The sequence below is a fragment of the Pristiophorus japonicus genome, chromosome 13 (assembly GCF_044704955.1).
Source record: "Pristiophorus japonicus isolate sPriJap1 chromosome 13, sPriJap1.hap1, whole genome shotgun sequence".
In the NCBI taxonomy this organism is placed as follows: domain Eukaryota; kingdom Metazoa; phylum Chordata; class Chondrichthyes; family Pristiophoridae; genus Pristiophorus; species Pristiophorus japonicus.
The window spans coordinates 61153522-61177610 of record NC_091989.1 but is presented as its reverse complement, the minus strand read 5'-3'; the positions used below and the strand labels follow the sequence as shown (position 1 = coordinate 61177610).

At 40.6% G+C, this 24089-nt stretch overlaps 1 protein-coding gene across 16 annotated transcripts in view; it reads left to right on the top strand.

Annotated features, from left to right (window-relative positions):
- Nucleotides 1-24089, top strand: part of eps8a (EGFR pathway substrate 8a, signaling adaptor) — a 245891-nt gene that overhangs the window by 160694 nt on the left and 61108 nt on the right. For 15 of the 16 annotated variants that reach the window (XM_070897554.1, XM_070897562.1, XM_070897561.1 and 12 more), the window contains 7 exons: nt 11849-11998; nt 13338-13420; nt 14048-14187; nt 15805-15878; nt 18452-18578; nt 19110-19198; nt 19618-19692. In XM_070897554.1, the coding sequence (XP_070753655.1) occupies nt 11849-11998; nt 13338-13420; nt 14048-14187; nt 15805-15878; nt 18452-18578; nt 19110-19198; nt 19618-19692 (738 nt within the window). Of the gene's footprint in view, nt 1-11848; nt 11999-13337; nt 13490-14047; nt 14188-15804; nt 15879-18451; nt 18579-19109; nt 19199-19617; nt 19693-24089 lie in introns of those variants that run through there. The other variant, XM_070897567.1, reaches the window with a different exon arrangement.

The following is a 24089-nucleotide window of genomic DNA, read 5'->3' as shown; positions in this document are numbered from 1 at the left end:
ATCTTGTGGAAGGAGATCTTGATACTTTTCTTTCACTTTTTCACATTGGAAAAAAATGTGAGTGTGCATACACTTCAGTCGGTCATTTTTTTCAACCTCTACTTCTTGCATTCCACTGTTAACTGGAGCATATGCAGGTATGTATTTAACCTTTCGACAACATCACTTAGCAGCTTCAATGAAATGACTGTCTAATGTGTGGGCAATATTTCAGCTCACATAGATTGTGAATAAGTACTAATTATGGTAATAAATATGCCCCAATGTCACCTGGAAGTCACTTACAACACATACTTATATACAAAAAAACATTTTAGTCACTTAAATTTTGCTTGTGTCTTCTCATTTCCTTCTGCTTCTTAACTAATTTAATATATTTGGCCATAATTTGCTGTCACAATAATGGTGCTTGCTTTTATTTATGCACAAATGGTACAGCAAAGTCAGACGAGGGGCAGATGCACGGTTAAACTCAAAAATCCAAATGTTGCTGTCTGGGTTACACTACTCCGCCATTAGCTCTGCGAAATCTCGGTGTCTACCTCACCATTGAAATACATTGAATGGTGTGAAGTTGCTGTATTTGCGTATACAAACTACACTCGCCCCAAAAAGTTAATTCTTGTCCATTCCAGTCTAAGTACCCATTTAACAATGGGATGAGTGTTAATTACTGCCAGTCAAGCTCTCTGTCACTGAAAATTAATTATTACAAGTGTGGAGGTTCATTCCTTGAGGTTTTAATTTTGTTGGAGATTTTAAAAATGTAAAATTTGAAATTTAAATTTTTTGAACTTTTCATTTGTCTCCTTTTTCTCTCTCTCAATCCAATATTTCTTTCCCTCTCTTTGGGCTCAATTTTGGCCAGAAATTGCTCTCTTTTTTTTTTTTGGTGCAACTTAAAAATCCCCATTTTCCCCTATCTGCACCAGTGTAACTGAGTTAGTTACGATTTTTTTAGGTTAGTTTTTTTTTCTCAAAAGGGGGCGTTACCAGCCACCTATGCCAGTTCTGCCCATTTAGTCAACTTTGGCCAGCTAATAGTTACTCCATTTATACTTAGGCCAGCGTATGTGGCCACTTCAGAAAACCCTTGTGGAGAGTTAAAGAAATCGGTGCAGGTCGGTACATCGGAGGCCATTCGGCTTCGGATGGGGCGGGAATCAGAGAGGACCTGCCTGCACCTAAACCACCAAACCTTGCAAACAAAAAGTACTAAGAATTCAATAAGAAATTAAAAAATTGAAGTAAGTCCTACCTTCATCTTCAAACTTTGCTTGGGAAGCCAGCAGACCGGCTGGTGCGGGAGGCCACTTGGCCAGGGCTAGGGGCGGGCAGGAGAACTGATCGTGCTCCTGCCTGACGGTGATTTCTATCAGTTCTCCTGCCCGTCCCTAGCCCAACAAAGGAGGCAGAATAAATGCAGAGAAGTTTACCTGAAGGAGCCCATTGCCACGCTCAAAGTGAGAGAGAGCTACTGTTGTTGCAGACTCGCAGCGCTACTGCTCATGCGCGGACATCACCAGCGGACTCCACTGCGCATGTGCAGATGTCCCGGCACAGCTTTCGGTGCAGAATGCTGGCTCCACCCCCGACTTGACTGGCCACACTGTGCGACTGCAGTGAAGAGGCCGGACAGCGGTCAAAGTGGCAACACAATTTATCGGCGCACCTCGGAATGCAGATAAGCGGCGTAGCTCTGGTAAGTGCGCCGAAAAATGGGCTCGGCCAAAATTGAGGCCTTTATTTCCCTTTCTAAACCTGATTTGGCATTGAATTCACCCACTCTAATTTACATTTCCTTCTCCTTGTGCTGTTAATTTCACAATATTTCAGTCTGATTGGTTAAAGAGATGCACAGTTGCTTGGCCTCTTCACTCGGGTCCCAGTAGCCCTGTTTCCCTCACTGTGACGTTAATTGGCTCGCAATTTCTGGCATCCACAAAGGTTAAAAACCTAAATGAGCTAGGGCTCGTCTAACAGTAGATGCCATGCCACAGCAAATCACGGCCTATTATGTACTTTCTAACTTACTTTCCTTAAAGAATTAGTTAAAAAAATCTTTTGCATGCCTTGTGTCTTTCTTGCCCTCTCCTCGTTCTATTCTTATCTATCCAGTAGTAGCCAGAGAATCTCCTGCAATGGTTTCATTTCCCGCCCCTGTAGCCTTACATTTGAAGTCCCCCAAGGAGCTATCCTTTGTTCCCCATTTTTCATCTCTATGCTACCCCTCAGCGACATCATCCGAAAATGCAATGGCAGATTCCACATGTATGCTGACGACACCCAGCTCTGTCTCACAACCACCTCTCTTGACCCCTCCACTAGATCATCTATTGTCAGGCTGCAGAAATTTCCTTCTATTAAACATTGGGAAGATTGAAGCCATTGACTTCAGTCCCCACCACAAACTGCAATCCCGAACCACAGGTTCCATCCCCCCTCCCTGGCCACTGTCTTGGTTGAACCAAATTGTTCGCAACCTCGGCATTCTATTTGACTCTAAGCTGGTTTTCTGACTCCATGTCTTCTTCGTCATTAAGACCGCTTATTTCCACCTCTGTAATATCGCTGCGTTTACACCTCTGCCTCAGCCCATCTACTGCTGCAACTGTCATCCATGCATTTGTTATCTCCAGACTCGACTAATCCAGTGCTCTGCTGGCCAGACTCCCATCTTATTTCCTCCATGAATTGAGGTCATCCAAAGCTCATCTGTCTGTATCCTAACTCGCACCAAGTTCCGTTCACCCATCACCCCTGGTTTCCCGCCCCCGAACACTTCGATTTAAAAAAAAAAATTTTTTTTAAATTCTTATCCTTGTTGGCAAATCCCTCCATGGTGTGATCCCTCCCTAGTTCTGTAATGTCCTCCAGCCTTACAACCCTCTGAGAACTCTGCATTCCTCCAGTTCTGGCCGATATCACCAACTTCCTTCATCCCACCATTAGCGGCCATGCCTTCGACTGTCGATATCCTACGGTCTGGAATCCCTTTCCTAAACCACTCCTCCTTCTTTAAGACACTCCTTAAAAACCTATCTCTTCGACTAAGCTTTTGATCACCTGACGTAATGTCTCCTTCTTTGACTCCATGTCAATTTTTTTGTTTAATAACGCTCCTATGAAGCACCTTGGGACAGTTTACTACGTTCAAGGCACTAGATAAATTGAAAGTTGTTATTGTCTTTAAGAAGCAAATTGGCACATTTACTTTGTTGACTGTTCGCCAGCAGCGCTAACTTATCTATGGTGTTGGAATTGTTAGTAATAGCCAGAGATACAGCTTGATGCTCTGTCGAATCCAAATGATTGTCAGACACGCAATTGAGCAAATTGCTTTCTGAACTTTTCTGAGCTTTTTGTGGTATACATCAATGATCTAGACTTGAATATTGGGGATATGATTAAGAAGTTTACAGATGATACAAAAATAGGCTGTGTGGTTGATAATGAAGAAGAAGAAAGCTGTAGAATGCAGGAAGATATCAATCAGGTGGGCAGAACAGTGGCAAATGGAATTTAATCTGGAGAAGTGTGAGGTAATGCATTTGGAGAGGGCTAACAAGGAAAGGGAATACACATTAAATAGTAGGACACTGAGAAGTATAGAGGAACAAAGAGATCTGGGAGTGCATGTCCACAGATCCCTGAAGATAGGCCAGGTAGATTAAGAAGGCATACGGAATGCTTGCCTTTATTAGCAGAGGCATAAAATACAAGTGCAGGGTGGTTATGCTTGAACGATATAAAACACTGGTTAGGCCACAGCTGGTGTAACTTGTGCAGTTCTGGTCACCACATTACAGGAAGGCTATGATTGCACTGGAGAGGGTACAGAGGAGAATGTTGTCGGGAGCGGAGAATCTTAACTATGAGGACAGATTGGATAGGTTGGGTTTGTTTTCGTTGGAACAGAGGAGGTTGAGGGGAAACCTCATTGAGGTGTATAAAATTATGAGGGGCCTAGATATAGTGGATAAAAAGGGCCTATTTCCCTTAGCAGAGTGATCAACAACCAGGGGGCATAAATTTAAAGTAATTGGTAGAAGGTTTAGAGGGAATTTGAGGGGAAATTTCTTTACGCAGAGGGTTGTGGGGGTCTGGAACTCACTGCCTGAAAGGGTGGTAGAGGCAGACACCCTCACCACATTTTAAAAAGTACTTGGATGTGCACTTGAAGTGCTGTAACCTGCAGGGTTATGGACCTAGAGATGGAAAGCCTCTTGTTTGCCGGCACGGACACGATGGGCCGAAATGGCCTCCTTCCGTGCTGTAAATTTCTATGATTCTGTAGTGGTTGTTACACTGAGTTTCTCTGATTTTAGATAATTTTGGCTTCTCTGTTTGGCTCATTTCATAGGTGAGCCCCACCTCCCAATACCCAGAGTGCGTTTTCATTTGCTCGAATATCTAGCTAAGTTCATGGTTTGCCCAGGAAACAAATTGGGCCGAAAATTCCGGCCTCACCTAGTCCGACGAAGTGCGCCTGGACCCGGCAGAGCCTCGCAAAAGCCAGTTTTCAGGGCCAGATGCGCATGCGACGAAAACCGGCTTTTCCGATCTGTCAAGATTTTTTCTTGACTGTTTCTCCGCATCCCCGGGAGAAGGACATTCGCGCGGGAGAGATTGGGCTATTTGCCCAACTCATGCCCAGTGAATCTCCTTCAAACTTTTACGCCGAGTAAAAGCAGGCACATAGCTTACTTTTGCCAGCGTAAGAGTTTTAAAACATGTAAAAAAAATTAAATTTAATCATTCATTTTTATGTTTTAAAAACCCTGTCCATTAAGATAAGCTTATTTTAACCCTATTAAAACACAATTTGTTTCCCAAAAATATATATTTTTTCTAAGACATTTAATTACATTTAATTTCAATTAATTTTAAACATAAGGTGTTTTAAAAAATTTATTATGCGTGTTTCTTGTTTTAGGAGGGTTTTCTCATTGAAAGTAATGGGAGTCCGCACAAACGGAGATCCCATTTTTATCAATGGAATACTATCTAGTGATTGGTGATCGAGGCCCGTGTGCATACAGGGAAGTCATCTCCCTGTACGCTGCGCATCGAATGAAGGCCTCATACTGGAATCTAAGGTGCCTCGGTGACCACCAGGTATTTTCGTAAAAACGTTTCGGTTCGGAGGCGTTCGTCCAAAGGAAGCCTCCGACCGCAATTTTTCCCCCATAGAGTAACAGTAGCACAACATATATATTTTTACAGAAGTTCCTCCTGTAGTGGAAAACAGTTTGCAACTGCTGTACTGTACTAAATGATGGGTAATATTCTCACACAGCGAGTTTTTTCGATTATTCACCCTCAATGGAAGCAGTCTGGCCTCACTTGCTCTCATTGAAGACTTCAAACAGACTCTCAGATTTTTAAAAATACAGGATGGTAAATACTTTCAAAACGTGACACGGATCCAGCAGATGTAAATAATTTTATAAAAGTTAGAAAGAGGATAGATAATTAAATACATATTTGAAAAATTATCTCAAAAGATGTTCATATTTGAATTGAATGGCTGGGTCTCCTGGACAACCTGTCTCCAACAAGCTGCAATAAATATATCTGGTTACGGTGGAAATTTTTGGATAGTGAAGCTAGCTTTGAACATGTACGTACTCTGTCAAAAATGAAGCATTTTGTCGATTATGTATTTTGTTCAATTTTCTTGGAGTCATCGTACACAGTTAAAATTGTACTGCTAGCTGTTTATCAAGCTGCAGACAATGCACATTATGATCTGATATGCCAAAGCGGTTATTGTGTCTACCTCGTTCCATTGGGTTAGGCGGTTGTAAAATATGTTGGCGTGTTGCGAGCAGAGCCTCTGATCATAAGAAATAGGAACAGGAGTAGACCATTTGACCCCGAGAGTGTGCTCCGCCATTTAATAAGATCATGGTTGATCTAATCATGGACTCAGCTCCACTTCCCTGCTCGCTCCCCATAACTCTTTATTCCCTTATCGCTCAAAAATCTGTCTATCTCTGCCTTAAATATATTTAAATATGATCGATTTTGTCCAAAACAGTATCTCTTGTATCTGGGAAAGTGTCAATTTGCTGCAGTCACGTGATGATTAATGTGATTGGAACAAATCAGTCAATTTCTCAAAGGATCAAGCCATTCATTTCAAACATTCAATTGGATTGGCATCGTGTGGATTTATTTTTGAAGTGATAAGTGATTAGCGGCTATCACTTGGGTGAAGATGTGAGGGTCTGAGAGAGGCAGGGCCATGATTCTTCGGAATCCTTTTGACGCACAGCTCTATAGCCAGGAGCTCCTGATTATAGGCTTATATTTGGCTGTCTTAGCTCATTTGAGGCCATCAGGGTTATGGAGATAATCTGAGAGCTCCATGGTAACATATAGCCAGTTAACTAGCGACCATCTTTCAAGCATCAACTTTACATTAAATGTCATTGCAGGAGAAGATTCTTCTTCAGATTTCAAGAAAACAGTAAAATTTGTAATTCTGTAGACTTGCTGTTTGCGCTAAGTACTGTTCATTTACCTGTTTAATGTTAAATATATTTCTGTTGGGTTATAGCCTGAGCCATAATCTGGTGGTGATCAGGCTACTGAAGGTGGAAGAGATGGAATCACATAGTACATTCCAATAAGGCAGAGTGCAGTGCTGAGGGTTCTTTGTTTTGCCCTGGCTTTTCCTGCGCATACCTACATTTTTGGGGAGGAAAAGGTACAATCTGGTTCAGGAATGACACATGGTCTGTTTAGACAAGTGGTTCGTAACACTGAGCTTAAGGAGAGTGTAAATATTGTAAGGTATCGTGACAACATTTTATAAAAGCTATTGTTAAGCTGAATCTTAAACATTATTCTTTTTTGTCACAATGGTCACCCTGAATTTATAATGGTCAAACTCTTGGCTTTCATCCTAATTGCAGCATAACAGTACAACCTGCTGAAGTTGAGGCCGTTGCTCTCAAAAACCCAGTCGGCATGAGTTATTAAGCCACACAAAATTGTCCAGTTTGGAAATAATAATCTACTGACCGAGGCTGGACCAGGACAAATTCTTGAGAAAATGACCCCCATTTCTGACCCCGCTGTCTGGCACACTCGCATAGTTAAAGTGCCTTTCAAACGGGTGAAAAGGGCATGTGCTCACTCTTCTCCTCTTAAAGATTTACAAAGCTGTAACAGTGCAGCTAAGAGAAACAATGGTTATTGGTAACTGAAACTGACAGCAATAGCAATATACCTGAATTTGTTTTATAAAAAAAGACACCTCCCAGAAACTTGTCCCCAGATAGCTGAGAGATGTATTCCCTGTGCTACTGTATCATGTACACTGGACCAGTATCTGTGTACTGTGCCAATAATTTGTAAATACATGACTGCATTGTACTTGAAAACATTTCCAAAGAGGCATGACTTTGAACTAAATGATTTTATTAAAGGGCAGCAACTGTAGAGCTGTAGATCTAATAAGGAAGGATATACTTGCTGCAGCGGGAGTGCAACGAAGGTTCACTGGACTGATAGCATAGGAAATAGGTGCAGGAGTAGGCCATTCGGCCCTTCGAGCCTGCACCACCATTCAATAAGATCATGGCTGATCATTCACTTCAGTGCCCCTTTCCTGCTTTCTCTCCATACCCCTTGATCCCTTTTGCCGTAAGGGCCATATCTAACTCTCTCTTGAATATATCTAACGAACTGGCATCAACAACTCTCTGCGACAGAGAATTCCACAGGCTCACAACTCTGAGTGAAGAAGTTTCTCCTCATCTCGGTCCTAAATGGCTTACCCTTATCCTTAGACTGTGACCCCTGGTTCTGGACTTCCCTAACATCGGGAACATTCTTCTTGCATCTAACCTGTCCAGTCTCCATTAGAATTTTATATGTTTCTATGAGATCCCCTCTCATCCTTCTAAACTCCACTGCATACAGGCCCAGTCGATCCAGTCTCTCCTCATCTGTTAGTCCTGCCAGTCCGGTGAACCTTCGCTGTACTCCCTCAGTAGCAAGAATGGCCTTCCTCAGATGAGAAGACCAAAACTGAACACAATATTCCAGGTGAGGCCTCACCAAGGCCCTGTACAACTGCAGTAAGACCTCCCTGCTCCTATACTCAAATCCCCTAGCTATGAAGGCCAACATGCCTTCACTGCCTGCTGTACCTGCATGCCAACTTTCAATGACTGATGTACCATGACACCCAGGTCTTGTTGCACCTCCCCTTTTCCTAGTCTGCCGCCATTCAGATAATATTCTGCTTTCGTGTTTTTGCCCCCAAAGTGGATAACCTCACATTTATCTACATTATACTGCATCTACCATGCATTTGCCCACTCATCTAACCTGTCCAAGTCACCCTGCAGCCTCTTAACAACCACCTCACACCACCACCCAGCTTAGTGTCATCTGTAAACTTGGAGATATTACACTCAATTCCTTCATCTAAATCATTGATGTATATTGTATATAGCTGGGGTCCCAGCACTGAGCCCTGCGGCACCCAGTAGTCACTGCCTGCCATTCTGAAAAGAACCCGTTTATCCCGACTCTCTGCTTCTTGTCTGCCAACCAGTTCTCTATCCATGTCAATACATTACCCCCAATACCATGTGCTTTAATTTTGCACAACAATCTCGTGTGTGGGACCTTGTCAAAAGCTTTTTGAATGTCCAAATACATCACATCCACTGGTTCTCCCTTGTCCACTCTACTAGTTACATCAAAAAATTGTAGAAGATTTGTCAACCCTTTCATAAATCCATGCTGAATTGGACCGATCCTGTCACTGCTTTCCAAATGCGCTGCTATTTCATCTTTAATAATTGATTCCAGCATTTTCCCCACGACCAATGTCAGGTCTATAATTCCCCGTTTTCTCTCTCTTTTTTAAAAAAGTGATGTTACATTAGCTACCCTCCAGGCCATAGGAACTGATCCAGAGTCGATAGACTGTTGGAAAATGATCACCAATGCATCCACTATTTCTAGGGCCACTTCCTTAAGTACACTGGGATGCAGACTATCAGGCCTGGAAATTTATCAGCCTTCAATCCCATCAATTTCCCTAACACAATTTCCTGACTAATAAGGATTTCTTTCAGTTCTTCCTTCTCGCTAGATCCTCTGTCTTCTAGTATTTCCAGAAGGTTATTTGTGTCTTCCTTCGTGAAAACAACCAAAGTATTTGTTCAATTGATGTGCCATTTCCCTGTTCTCCATTATAAATTCACCTGATTCTGACTGCAACGGACCTATGTTTGTCTTCACTAATCTCTTTCTTTTCACATATCTATAAAAGCTTTTGCAGTCAGTTTTTATGTTCCCAGCAAGCTTCCTCTCATACTCTATTTTCCCCCTCCTAATTAAACACTTTGACCTCCTCTGCTGGATTCTAAATTTCTCCCAGTCCTCAAGTTTGCTGCTTTTTCTGGCCAATTTATATGCCTCTTCCACTGATGGGGGAGACTAGAACTTAGAGGGCCTAATCTTAGAATAAGGGACATCCACCTTGTCAAGCCCCCTCATAATCTTAGACGTTTCGATAAGAGCACTTCTCATTCTTCTGAATTCCAATGAGTAGAGGCCCAACCTACTCAACCTTTCCTCATAAGTCAAGCCCCTCATCTCCGGAATCAACCTTGTGAACCTTCTCTGAACTGCCTCCAAAGCAAATATATCCTTTCCTAAATATGGAAACCAAAACTGCACGCAGTATTCCTGGAACCCTGTAGCAAGACTTCCCTGCTTTTATACTCCATCCCCTTTGCAATAAAGGCCAAGATTCCATTGGCTTTCCTGATCACTTGCTGTACCTGCATACTGACCTTTTGTGTTTCATGCACAAGTACTCCCAGGTCCCGCTGTACTGCAGCACTTTGCAATCTTTCTCCATTTAAATAATAACTTGCTCCTACTTGGCCTACCTCTGCTCCTATTTTGTATGTTCTTGTGTTCAATTTATAAAAGGCATATGAATTACCCTGGGAAAACTATTGGGAACCCTGGCATCTGCAGTAAAATACTGAAAAGCCTCTAAAAGGAGTATATAATGGAGTACCTGGTGAAATATGGAATTATGGGCTCAAGTTTTTTTGGAGCAACTGGTTTAGTATGGAGTACCTTAGAAATTGCAACTCTCGACATTTAGTTTGCTCCAATTCTAGTTAGTTAGAATAATTTCATTTAAGAATAGTTTTTTTTCCAAAAGGGGGCGTTACCAGCCACTTACGCCTGTTTTGCAAGTTTAGGCAGCGAAAACTTACTCCAAACTAACTTGGAATGGAATAAGTGTAGCTTTTTGTACGCTCAGAAAAACCTTGCCTATACTTTATAAATTAGGCGCAGGCAGTAAGAGATGGGGAGGAAAGGGAAGTTAGGGGATTTTACAAAGTATTAAACACTTCTTTTACCATAAAGATGCATAGAAACGATCATAATTTTTAAATAACAATAAATGAACATTAAATCAAGTAATAAAAATTAGAAGTGCTACCTTGCTGACTAGAGCACGCACTGGAATTGGCGTATTTTTAATTTAGGTGCTTATTAATTTAGTGCTTCCAGATTGCAAGATTCCACTTTTAGAATTCCAACCAGTCCGGAATAAAAGCAGAGCGTTTCTCCCCCAGTCTAGGCACGCTCCCTGCGGATGTGGGCTTGAAGTGTCATTTCCTTACTTCTTTACAACCGAAATCTGGTTGTCAGAGAATGTTCAAAGACGTGGATCCCGAGTCCAGCTCAGAGTCGTCAATATCGGGCAGGTCCCACATCTGAGCTTTTCAGTCACTAGTCCGTATCAGCCACTTACCTAGACTGTTTTAACTAATTTACTGGAATTCTTTGAGGATATAACGAGCATGGTGGATAGAGGTGTACCGATGGATGTGGTGGATTTAGATTTTCAAAAGGCATTCGATAAGGTGCCACACAAAAGGTTACTGCAGAAGATAAAGGTACGCGGAGTCAGAGGAAATGTATTAGCATGGATAGAGAATTGGCTGGCTAACAGAAAGCAGAGAGTCGGGATAAATGGGTCCATTTCGGGTTGGAAATCGGTGGTTAGTGGTGTGCCACAGGGATCGGTGCTGGGACCACAACTGTTTACAATATACATAGATGACCTGGAAGAGGGGACAGAGTGTAGTGTAACAACATTTGCAGATGACACAAAGATTAGTGGGAAAGCGGGTTGTGTAGAGGCTGCAAAGAGATTTAGATAGGTTAAGTGAATGGGCTAAGGTTTGGAAGATGGAATTCAATGTCGGAAAATGCGAGGTCATCCACCTTGGAAAAAAAACAGTAAAAGGGAATATTATTTGAATGGGGAGAAATTACAATATAGAATACATGAATTCTGGTCGTTGCATGACTGTAGGGATAGTTTGGCTTCAGAGAGGGCACAGCAAAGGATAGCTGAAGTGATGCCTGAGATTAGACAGATAAGCTAAGAGAAGCTATAGAAATTGGGAACTTTTGCACTTGAAAAGAGAAGGCTTGAGCTTGGGGTTCGGAGTAAGATCTTAAGGGAAAGACAAAAGCATAACATGTTTTATATTCTACAACAAGGAGGTGCAAACTTGGTGAGGTGAAAAGATTGATGTTTAGATTTACTTCATAGACCGTTTTAACTGGGTTGCTTTCAAGCAACTCTTAGCAGTTAGTTCAGAGTGGAAGTGGCTGAGGTCTGGGAATGGGTGTCTTCTTCCTGCCTACTTGGCTGAAAAGAATGCGGCGGTGGGTGGGGGGGAGGGGGGGAAGAGAATGAGCACAAAATGCAGGGAGTGACTCTGAAAATGGGTCATAACATCCAAGAATGCAAAAATGTTCCATATGCTTTCTTTTGTAGAACGAGTTGGAGCACTTTCCCTTTAACACAATCCAGCATTGCCAGTCTGTGATGAATGCCTGTAACTATGACTCCATTCTGGCACTCGTTTGCAAGGAACCTGGCCAAGGCAAACCAGACATTCACCTTTTCCAATGTGATGAAGTTAAGGTTGGTAAATGTTTTACTTCCTATAGTATTAGCTTGATTCATATTACCAATCTGCGTAAGACGTGAATCTTCCACGACACATTTAATACATTTTTCCACATTTATAGCAAATGTCTTTATACTGGCATTAGAATAGTAATGAGGTACTTTAATGTTTTTTAGTTTTTAATACTTTTATCACCCCATTTTATAAATGATTTTGGAGCTGCCTCAATGGGTGGTTCTTACCCTGCCCCACAACGTCCCAAAACCCACTGGTGGAGTTCACTTGCCCAAGGTGCTGGGTGTAACTTCTTTCCAGGCCTCTGCCAAGAGTGCTCTGAAATGGCTAGAGGAGAGTGAGGTGAGAATGGACATGAATTCCAGGTTTGATTATACTCTTTCAGACTTTTGCTTGAAATTCAAAATAATGTGTTTAACTAACCTGCTGGTCAAATAATTTACTACTGGGTACTTTGTGCTAATATTTGGTTGTGAGCACTTGCTTAATCCTATAATATAATTTGGTATTGGTGAAAGGGGTAACTCTTTTTCTGCTTTGTTTTCACAATTTGATTGGTGAACAAAATCTTCTGAGCGATAGAATATTATTTGGGTAAGAGACCACGTATTTAAAAAGGAACAATTTCCTTGAAGAAAACAGCACTCTATATCTTTCACAAAATAGATCAAACTTACAGAATATTCTAGTGGGGAAATTGTTGAGCACCAATGATTATTGTACCAACATGTGTAATATTTTTTGGCTCTTGAAGATCGTGCTGCCCCTCATTATTTGAGTACTTTGTTTAATTGAATCTCTCTTCTGTAAAATCTTCTAATTATTCATCCCTCTAAAGCTTATGGTTAACTGGCAATTTACTTTGCAGCTGATTTTCCTTCAGGACAAATTCTGTAATCGTTTAATATAATGTCCGACATAACAGTTATGCTGTCAGAAGAACATTTTTTGACCTGTGGTGTTCAGTAGATCCCTCAGAGCCACCAGACATTTTATTAAATACTCTGGTAAATTTAATAACCCCTGTGAATGATTTGGATAATATCTAGAAAAAAGGATCATGGATCTATGTTGATACATTGCTTTCTTGCATCTTGAAGAATAAACCATAATTATGTCAGCTGTTCTTGTGGTATAAATTTTAAAAATTAGCTATAAAGCAATACATTTACCTTTAAAAGTAGCTGCGAACCCAAGGCTGCAATGGAGTTAGTCATGGATTCGTGGGTACTCATGTTCCACAAGTGTGTTCCACACTTTTTGTGAGTAAGTGTTGTAATTAGAGGCTTTGTTAAGTGGCACTGTTGCTGTGATTTATTTCAAGATCTTATTTTGCAGGCTGATCTGATCCATGCAGATATTGAAAGTGCAATCAGTGACAGCAAAGGTAGCAAACAGAAGAAAAGGCCTGATACTCTGAGGTACAAAGACACATGGATATTAATCATTAAGTAGTATCCTTGGTCATCTATTTGGACTTCCTTTTAACAGTAAGCTATCTCTCTTTTTCCTGGTATAAAAAAAATTGTCCAGCTAATCTGTACTGTAAAACTGTGGTCTGATTAAATGTTCGAGATGCCCAAAGTGTACCTCAATGAGCAGAATATCATGTAATTGCAGGTGAGAGCTTGATACTGTTTTCTTTTGTCTGCCAATTTGTGCCTATATAGTCAATCCATATACTAGTAGGATTGATGAACTGTGTTGAGATGACAGGGAATCTTATATGTTTGAATCCTGCCATTCTGAAAAATTAAGGATTAATTGTATTTTAAAATTGAACAAAAGATTATGTCACTAAGGCAACAAAAGCACATGGATGTGGTAAGAGCTGGAGTATAACACATTTGTATTCCTTTTAAGTAATGCTCGCAGATAATATTTTTGTGATGCCAGATCTTTCAATAAAGAGTGTTGACATTGTGCTTCCTATGTACAAACTTGAACATAAACTGTCATTATATTATTGTAAGGTACTGATGGACTTCCATAGTGCAATTTATTTTAACCTAAGCAATACTAAGTCATCCTTTTTTTTTAAATTACAGAATGATTATAAATGCAGATAATTCCTCCATCCCTCCACCTCCAAGTGCCCCGGCTCCTGTTCCTCCAGGAACTGTTACACAGGTGGATGTTAGGAGCCGAGTAGCAGCCTGGTCAGCTTGGGCTTTACCTGTTGAACAAGGTAATCAGGTTTTCATATGCACAATCATATTTTGATAAAACATTCCCTCTGCATGGCACCTCTACTAGCATCCCAATCCATTGGCTTGTCCATGCTCACTATCCCGGCCATTGGAAGGTTAAAAGAATTCAAACAGAGAAAATTACAAAAATGCTACATGCTGGAACAGGAAGAACATAATAAACGTTTGATTTATTTCTCTAAATTCTGTTTAATAATGTTGTATTTATTGGTTCAGTAATGCCTTAAAGCCACTTTCCCTACTGCTGTCAGTACGTTGTTTTTCTCCAGCAGCTCAATGAGCTGGCAATACCCACCTATTTGACCTGATTAGCCGCTACTTGTGTGTTCCAGGATAGTGAGCACGGACAGGCTAATGGACTGGGATGCTGTTTGAGGTGCAATGTAGAGGGAATATTGAAGTTTCAACTAATGCGGCACCTAACTTGAGCATTAATACTGATACGATGAAGAATCTAGCACGTTGATCTCTCTCTTTAAGCAAAAATTGACGGTCAAGTGTAGCCAATCTTTAGTAGCCTTGTGTAGCCTTTCCACAGACACATGATGGTGTTTGAGCATCACTCTGTGTTGTATTAATACACTGGATGCATATGTATCCTTGTGTTGAGATAACTGATACAGTATATACCTGTTAATTCAAAGCCAATATTTGCTTGACAAAAAATTGAATTAAGCAATTTTATTAAAACCGAGGTTTTATTTTGTACAATTTCAGTTTGAAAATTCAAACTAAGCAATTCCTACTTAAGAGTAGTAGACTGTCAATATTCTACTTTTAACTAAATAATTTGAATGATATGGAGGAAACCTATATTGTCAAATGCACCCCAGTAAACAATCACTAAACATCTTCTCTTGTGTACTGCTTGAAGATTAGCAAAGCAAGGCAGTGCCTTTGAGAACAACTTTATTTTGATGTTTTGCAAACAAATTGTGCAGATCCTCCACGGTGATGTGATCTTCCCTAATATACACCCTAAAAACTTAATCTCATCAATGTTGAGTGACCTCCTAAACTAGATTTAAATTTTCTTGGTTACAAAATCCAATCATGCACATGGTAAAAATCATTCTTTTCAATGGGGGCTCGGTAATGCTGTGAGCTGGTGACTGGCTTTTCACTTCATGGACCTAGGTTCAAATCCAGCCCACATTGCTGTGATGACTGTCTCCTCTGTCCATAAAAATTCAATGTAATTCCAAGCAAAATCTGGAACAAAGCTGTTCCAAGGGCTAAGGTACATTGCTGGGCTTAAAATAAAGGAAGCTTTACTCTAGCTACTTGTGTTACACCTGACTGGGAATATTTAATCCTGACATCGGGTGCCTGGAATGGAATACATTTCATTCGCCAGCTGCAATATTTCACTGAAAAGTAATAAAAACCTATGACCAGAGTCACCACTTGCTCTGTAGTGAATTATACCATCTGTATTTGTTATGGAAATTATTACCATGCTTATAGAGTCATAACCCATCAACTATATACTGAGCTACAAAGAGACTGTCATCATAGAAAAATGCCACATTTCCTAAAGTGGTATAGAAAAATGTACACAAGATGTTTCTATTAAAACACTGTGTTCTTAACAGATGAGAAACAGAAGGTTATTCATGAACCTGAAGAAACCTCAGATATGGCGGCAGTCAGGATTGACAGAGATGTGGTATGGATGCACATTAGAATAGTTTCATTTTCCAAAAAATCTTTGTTTGAATTTGTTAAATACAAAATACTAAAAATTAAAAGATGAATTGACATTTTATGAGGAAAAATACTGACTTGAAGGCTTATTTTTTTTTTACTTTGGCATTGTGCTTGTGTATATCATGATCTAGTAAGATTGTTTAACTTTGCACCATGCAAGATACTTGGTGTCTAATGCAATAATTGTATTGGGATGATGCACCTTATTAAGTAGCAATTTTGTACCCCAAAGCAAAGTTCAAGTTTTGAAAACCATGAATACATGTTTTTTTAATTGAATTATGGAGCTTAGAAAAGTACAGGACGAGGAAAGTGTTTCTGTCGAGTCTGAAAAATGAATTGCCCTCAAATGTCCACTTAAATCGCTAGAATACTCCCCTAAATTATTCTACACTGTCTTCCTGGGTACTAAAGTGTAAATTGATGCAAAGCAAAAGTTTTACAAAGTTCCCAGACAGTCCTGTGAGCCTTTTCAGACTTCATTTTTTTTAATGTTACCAGACAGCCAACTGATCTTGAACATGAAAATTTAACTGGCAGACGTTAAGTGACCTGTCAGCCAGACCTGCCTCCCTCAGAACAATATAACACTTAGGGCTAGATTTTCGGTTGTCAGCAAAAACAGTAGTTTTACGCCAAAATTACCGTTTTCGCTGCGCTACCATTATCAGGCCTAAATTTTGGCCTTTACTTGGGTGCATTGGTAAGGTCGGTGTTGCACGAGGATTCGTGGCGCAAACCGCGAGTTTTGTCAACTTTAGTACGAGGCTGGTAGCGCTGCCTGGTTTCTCGGCGGTATTGGCCATTTTAGGTGAGAACCAGGTCGGCAAAAAATTCTCCAGCTGAGTTCCGTTGGCAGTTTCGAATTACCGCTGGGGAGCGGACCGCCGGCGTGCACCGTCCACAGATCGCCATGGCGCGATTTTTGGCTCAGCAGTGACCCATAGGCAAGTCTAAAAAAAATACGTCCACGAGAATCAGCAGAGCTGGGCAGAAGGTGAGTAGCCCTGCAAGAAAAAGGGAAGTAAGTGTTTTTTTACTAATTATTTTAAAATTCTGTTGCAGTGATTTAAGTGAAAAGGGTCCTGAGAATATATTTTTTTAAATATATTTTTTCAAAAAACATAACATTTGTTTTTCTCCTCGTAGGCCCAAACTGCAGCCTCGGTGTAAAATTATTAATTATGGTCCATTTTCTTTAAGAACCATCCAATCGGACCAAGATTCCACTTTTTTTGCTGAGAATCTGGGTGCAACGCGCATTTTTTTCGCTGGCCGGATTTTTTTCTTTTTTGGGGGGAATTTTTCGCTGGCGATAATGTTGGGAATCTTAGCAGTCTTTTGGGCGGCAATCAGACACAGGCAGGTTGTTCGGAAATTCTAGCCCCAAGAAACTAAAATAGCACTCTAGTTGTTTTAGTTTACTGGGTTTTATTTTTGCTGCTCGGTTAGTTTTAGCCCTTGATCCAACTTAAAAATGTGGAATTCTTACCAGTTCTTGAGATTAAATTTGAATAATTGTTCTGAATTTCAAAGGATTGTGCAGCAGTCCGTTCTGAATTTTCAGGTTAGCTTTTGATGCCTTCTGCCTTTCTCTGAAAAGTATTTACAACTTGGCCCTTGGCATTTTTATAGTGTGTTTTTCCTGTCCAGCATGGAAAATTCCCATCAATATTTAAAAAATGTTCCTTGTGCAAGAATTGTAACTATATTAAAGTCCATGTGAAGTATTCCATGTTAGAGATAAAGCATCCTTTAACAGCCTTTGAAATATTGGTCTTGAGTCCTCTTTCTAAATCTAAACCAGATTTCTCATTCTTCAGTGTCTCTTATCCCCCCTTTCAAATATCTCAAACTTTGTTTCCCACAGAAGGACCTATGGCAACTTGCCAATCAGTATCCAATAGTAACTGATTCCCAATTACAAACTGGGTTGTCTTGTTATTTGTAGTGCACTTTCACCCATACAATTTTCTTTGCTGATTTTGTTAAAATGGGATTGATTGCTCATTGAATTGCTTTGTTGCAACAGATCAGTTGCACTGTTGTGTACTCTGACCAATTTATTTCGTCTCCTAAATCAGGTGAATAACCACAGGCAAAAGAAGAGAAAACTTTGTAAATGTAAATGGAGTGAGTTGAGCCCAACCTCTTTGCAGCAACCAATTCACAAAGGGGACAGACACACTAAACATTTATTCAAGTTAAAACTTGTTGCAAATGAGTCAACACACTGTAGCTTCTCCTGTATTGCTAAATTTAACTGCATCCAATATGATTCGTTTTTTGAATTTGGAACAAGCCAGTCACAGTTTTGATGTGCTTATGTACATATCTATTGAGGCAGAATCTGATCCGATGCATTTTTCTATTTGTTGATGTTCTTCAGGCAATGTTTATTAACCGATGATCACAAAGAAAATTATACATTATTTTAAGGTGGACTTGTGAAACTTCAATGTAAAGCTTCATACAGTTACTAATTTATCAATCTCTGTTTTTTCTGTAACTACTTCAATTTTTCTGTACCAGCAAATTTTGAACCACGTTTTGGATGATGTAGAAGCATTTGTTATTAAACTTCAGAAGGCCGCTGAAGCATTTTCTCAGCTTTCACAACGCAAAAAATCAAAGAAAAACAAAAAGAAAGGACCAGGAGGTAAGTAGTATTTTGAGGCTTGTCTGTATAATGCAGAAAGCAGTAAACCCTATTTCTTCTTTGTGCTGCAGAGTGGACATTTGAGGGAGTGTGGTAATGTATAAGTAGTAGTTTCTTTTAAAATGATGTACGTGTAAACTTTACCAAAAAGTTGCCCAAGTCTGGTACTTTGCCAGAAGTACTTTTAAAATTCTATGCTGCAGAAAACAAAGTACGCTATGTTTCAGTCGAGGGTGATTCTGCTTTGGTTGTGTTCAAGGTTATTTTTAATCTATTAACTAGCATTTGCATCTACGTCTACTGAAGAAATTAAGAACTGTTCTCGAGCAATATCTATTAATTTTGGCATTTGTAAAGGATGTTGAAAAGTAGATTTTAAATGGACTCAAAACTACATGAAAATTACTTCTGATTTTATAATGTACTGATATGCACACTTTTTTCCCTGCTAAAAAATTGGTAATTTGTTTTCTACATGCATCAAGATAACAGTTGAAGTATTAATGTTCTATTTTATTCCCCCATCATTAGAGGGTGTTCTGACTCTCCGTGCAAAACCACCTCCACAGGATGAGTTCATCGACTGTTTTCAGAAATTCAAGCATGCGTTTAATCTCCTGGTAAGTCACTATTTTCGAAGAGAATAAGCTTGATTAAGGCTCTTCAGAAATGTAAAATTAAATATAAAGAAATGTGGCTTTTACATTATTTTAAGCTCCTGTGTTGTCACTGTTATTTTTGTCTGATCTTTGTAATGAATAACCCTGACGACAAACTGTGATATCTGCACTGTGATTTAAATTGTGACCTGGTTCATGGAATGTAATGAAACCCCACCACCATTGAAGTAGTAAGGAACAGCCTTCTATATATGCTTACTATAGTACAAATATTGCTTTTAAAAATCAGGTTGTCATGGAAAGTGTCAACATTTTTTTCAGTTTCGAAACCTTAAAACAGTTGATGCACAAGTTATGACCTGTTCGGATTTATTGTTCGTTGACTGCACACTTTATTGTTTCTCTTTATTCATTTGTAGGCCAAACTAAGAACCCACATTCAGAATCCTAGTGCAGTTGACCTGGTTCACTTCTTGTTTACACCGTTGAATATGGTAAGTTTACAAGATGTTGGTAACTGTATTCATATAAATCATATATTTAAATGTGAGATTACTTTAAGAATATTTCCATAGGAAGCTGACAAGTTAACAGCTGTCAAATAGCTCAAGTCTACATGCGTGATTAACAACGTTCAGAGCCTGCATGACCTCATCCTCACAAGCGGCATGTTGGATCAATCTCTCTCATTCCCTGGGATGCAGGCATTATATAGAATCATAGCGTAATACAGCACAGAAAGGCCATTCGGACCATCAAGCCTGCATCGGATCTTTCGAAGAGCAATCCAGTTATTCCCACTTCTCTGCTCTTTCCCCAGATCCCTGCAAATTTTTCTCCTTCAGGTACTTATCCAATTTCCTTTTGAAAACTGTAACCAGCACCCTATCGGGCAGTGCATTCCAAATCCTAACCACTTCTTGCGTACAAAAAAAGTTTTCCCTCATTTTACCTCCAGTTCTTTTGCCGTCACCTTAAAACTGTGCCCTCTGGTTATCGACCCTTCAGCCATTGCAAACAGTTTCTCTTTACTTACTCTATCTAAACTCTATCAAATCTCCCCTTGGCCTTCTCTGCTCTGAGAAAAACCCCAGCTTCTCCAGCTATTCACGTAACTATAATCCCTCATGCTTGGAACCATTCTCTTCTGTACTCTCTCCAAAGCTTTCATGTCCTTTCTAAAGTATGGTGCCCGGAATTGGATACAATACTCCAGCTGGGGCCAAAGTATTGTTTTCTATAGGTTTAGCATAACTTCCTGGTTTTTGTACTCTATACCTCAATTTATAAAGCTCAAGATCCCACATGCTTTATTAATTGCTTTGTTAACCTGTCCTGCCACCTTCAGGTCTCTGCTCTTGCACCCCCTTGTACCATTTAGCTTGTATTGTCTCTCCTCATTCTTTCTACCAAAATGTATTACCTTTCACTTTTCTTAACTGAATTTTGTCTGCCATATTTCTGCCAATTCCACCAGCCTGCCTGTCCTTTTGAAATATATTACTATCTTCCTCCCTGTTTACTACATTTCCCAGTTTTGTGTCATCTGCATCTTGTACCCCCAAGTCATTAATGTGTATCAAAAGCTAGCTGCAGAATCCTCGGGTACACTACTGTATACCTCCCTCCCATCAAAAAAAACCCCCAGCCATTCACTACAACTCTCTTTTCTATCTCTCAGCCAATTTTTAACCATGCTGTTATTGCCCCTTGTATCCCATGGGCTACAATTTTGCTAACAAGCGTAGTATGTGATACTTTATCAAACATCTTTTGAAAGCTTCTGGGTGTTGAGTCCTACAAGCTTTTTTGCAGCGGATTATTTGTCTTACTTGGATCTTCGGTTCATACTGAACCCACCTTACACAGGAGTCAGGATATCTGAGCTGGCTTTCTCTCTTTCTTGACCTCAGACTACTTGCAATTAAGTGATACTCTTGTCTCTGCCTGTAATGGTCTAGTGTACCCACAATTTAGCTTCTAATCTCTGACACTCTGTCCTTAAAGGTACATTGTACTTGTAAGGATACCTCTTCGATCTGTAATGTAATATTTTTAATCGAAGAATAGAGGAAATAAAACTATGGGGTCAAGTTTCTGCCTGAGTTGCTCCTATTTTTTTGGAGCAACTGGTTTAGAATGGAGTATCTTAGAAATTGCAATTCTTGGCATTTAGTTTGCTCCAGTTCTAGTCAGTTAGAACAGTTTCATTTTGGAACAGATTTTTTTTTCAAACGGGGGCGTGTCCGGCCACTTATGCCTGTTTTGAAAGTTTAGGCAGTGCAAACTTACTCCAAACTAACTTAGAATGGAGTAAGTGTAGATTTTTGTACACTCAGAAAAACCTTGTCGACACTTTACAAATCAGGCGTAGGGAACGAGGGGTGAGGGGAGAAGGGAAGCAATTAAATTCTACAGGCATTCAACAGTCTTACTTATACATAGAAACATAGAAAATAGGTGCAGGAGCAGGCCATTCAGCCCTTCTAGCCTGCACTGCCATTCAATGAGTTCATGGCTAAACATGAAACTTCAGTACCCCCTTCCTGCTTTCTCGCCATACCCCTTGATCCCCCGAGTAGTAAGGACTTCATCTAACTCCCTTTTGAATATATTTAGTGAATTGGCCTCAACTGTGGTAGAGAATTCCACAGGTTCACCACTCTCTGGGTGAAGAAGTTTCTCCTCATCTCGGTCCTAAATGGCTTACCCCTTATCCTCAGACTGTGACCCCTGGTTCTGGACTTCCCCAACATTGGGAACATTCTTCCTGCATCTAACCTGTCTAAACCCGTCAGAATTTTAAACGTTTCTATGAGGTCCCCTCTCATTCTTCTGAACTCCAGTGAATACAAGCCCAGTTGATCCAGTCTTTCTTGATAGGTCAGTCCCGCCATCCCGGGAATCAGTCTGGTGAATCTTTGCTGCGCTCCCTCAATAGCAAGAATGTCCTTCCTCAAGTTAGGAGACCAAAACTGTACACAATACTCCAGGTGTGGCCTCACCAAGGCCCTGTACAACTGTAGCAACACCTCCCTGCCCCTGTATTCAAATCCCCTCGCTATGAAGGCCAACATGCCATTTGCTTTCTTAACCGCCTGCTGTACCTGCATGCTAACCTTCAACGACTGATGTACCATGACACCCAGGTCTCGTTGCACCTTCCCTTTTCCTAATCTGTCACCATTCAGATAATAGTCTGTCTCTCTGTTTTTACCACCAAACTGGATAACCTCACATTTATCCACATTATACTTCATCTGCCATGCATTTGCCCACTCACCTAACCTACCCAAGTCACTCTGCAGCCTAATAGCATCCTCCTCGCAGCTCACACTGCCACCCAACTTAGTGTCATCCGCAAATTTGGAGATACTGCATTTAATCCCCTCGTCTAAATCATTAATGTACAATGTAAACAGCTGGGGCCCCAGCACAGAACCTTGCGGCACCCCACTAGTCACTGCCTGCCATTCTGAAAAGTACTCGTTTACTCCTACTCTTTGCTTCCTGTCTGACAACCAGTTCTCAATCCACGTCAGCACACTACCCCCAATCCCATGTGCTTTAACTTTGCACATTAATCTCTTGTGTGGGACCTTGTCGAAAGCCTTCTGAAAGTCCAAATATACCACATCAACTGGTTCTCCTTTGTCCACTTTACTGGAAACATCCTCAAAAAATTCCAGAAGATTTGTCAAGCATGATTTCCCTTTCACAAATCCATGCTGACTTGGACCTATCATGTCACCATTTTCCAGATGCACTGCTATGACATCCTTAATAATTGATTCCATCATTTTACCCACTACTGAGGTCAGGCTGACCGGTCTATAATTCCCTGTTTTCTCTCTCCCTCCTTTTTTAAAAAGTGGGGTTACATTGGCTACCCTCCACTCCATAGGAACTGATCCAGAGTCAATGGAATGTTGGAAAATGACTGTCAATGTATCCGCTATTTCCAAGGCCACCTCCTTAAGTACTCTGGGATGCTGTCCATCAGGCCCTGGGGATTTATCGGCCTTCAATTCCATCAATTTCCCCAACACAATTTCCCGACTAATAAAGATTTCCCTCAGTTCCCCCTCCTTACTAGACCCTCTGACCCCTTTTATATCCGGAAGGTTGTTTGTATCCTCCTTAGTGAATACCGAACCAAAGTACTTGTTTAATTGGTCTGCCATTTCTTTGTTCCCCGTTATGACTTCCCCTGATTCTGACTGCAGGGGACCTACGTTTGTCTTTACTAACCTTTTTCTCTTTACATACCTATAGAAACTTTTGCAATCCACCTTAATGTTCCCTGCAAGCTTCTTCTCGTACTCCATTTTCCCTGCCCTAATCAAACCCTTTGTCCTCCTCTGCTGAGTTCTAAATTTCTCCCAGTCCCCAGGTTCGCTGCTATTTCTGGCCAATTTGTATGCCACTTCCTTGGCTTTAATACTATCCCTGATTTCCCTAGATAGCCACGGTTGAGCCACCTTCCCTTTTTTATTTTTACGCCAGACAGGAATGTACAATTGTTGTAATTCATCCATGCGGTCTCTAAATGTCTGCCATTGCCCATCCACAGTCAACCCCCGAAGTATCATTCGCCAATCTATCCTAGCCAATTCACGCCTCATACCTTCAAAGTTACCCTTCTTTAAGTTCTGGACCATGGTCTCTGAATTTACTGTTTCATTCTCCATCCTAATGCAGAATTCCACCATATTATGGTCACTCTTCCCCAAGGGGCCTCGCACAATGAGATTGCTAATTAATCCTCTCTCATTACACAACACCCAGTCTAAGATGGCCTCCCCCCTAGTTGGTTCCTCAACATATTGGTCTAGAAAACCATCCCTTATGCACTCCAGGAAATCCTCCTCCACCGTATTGCTTCCAGTTT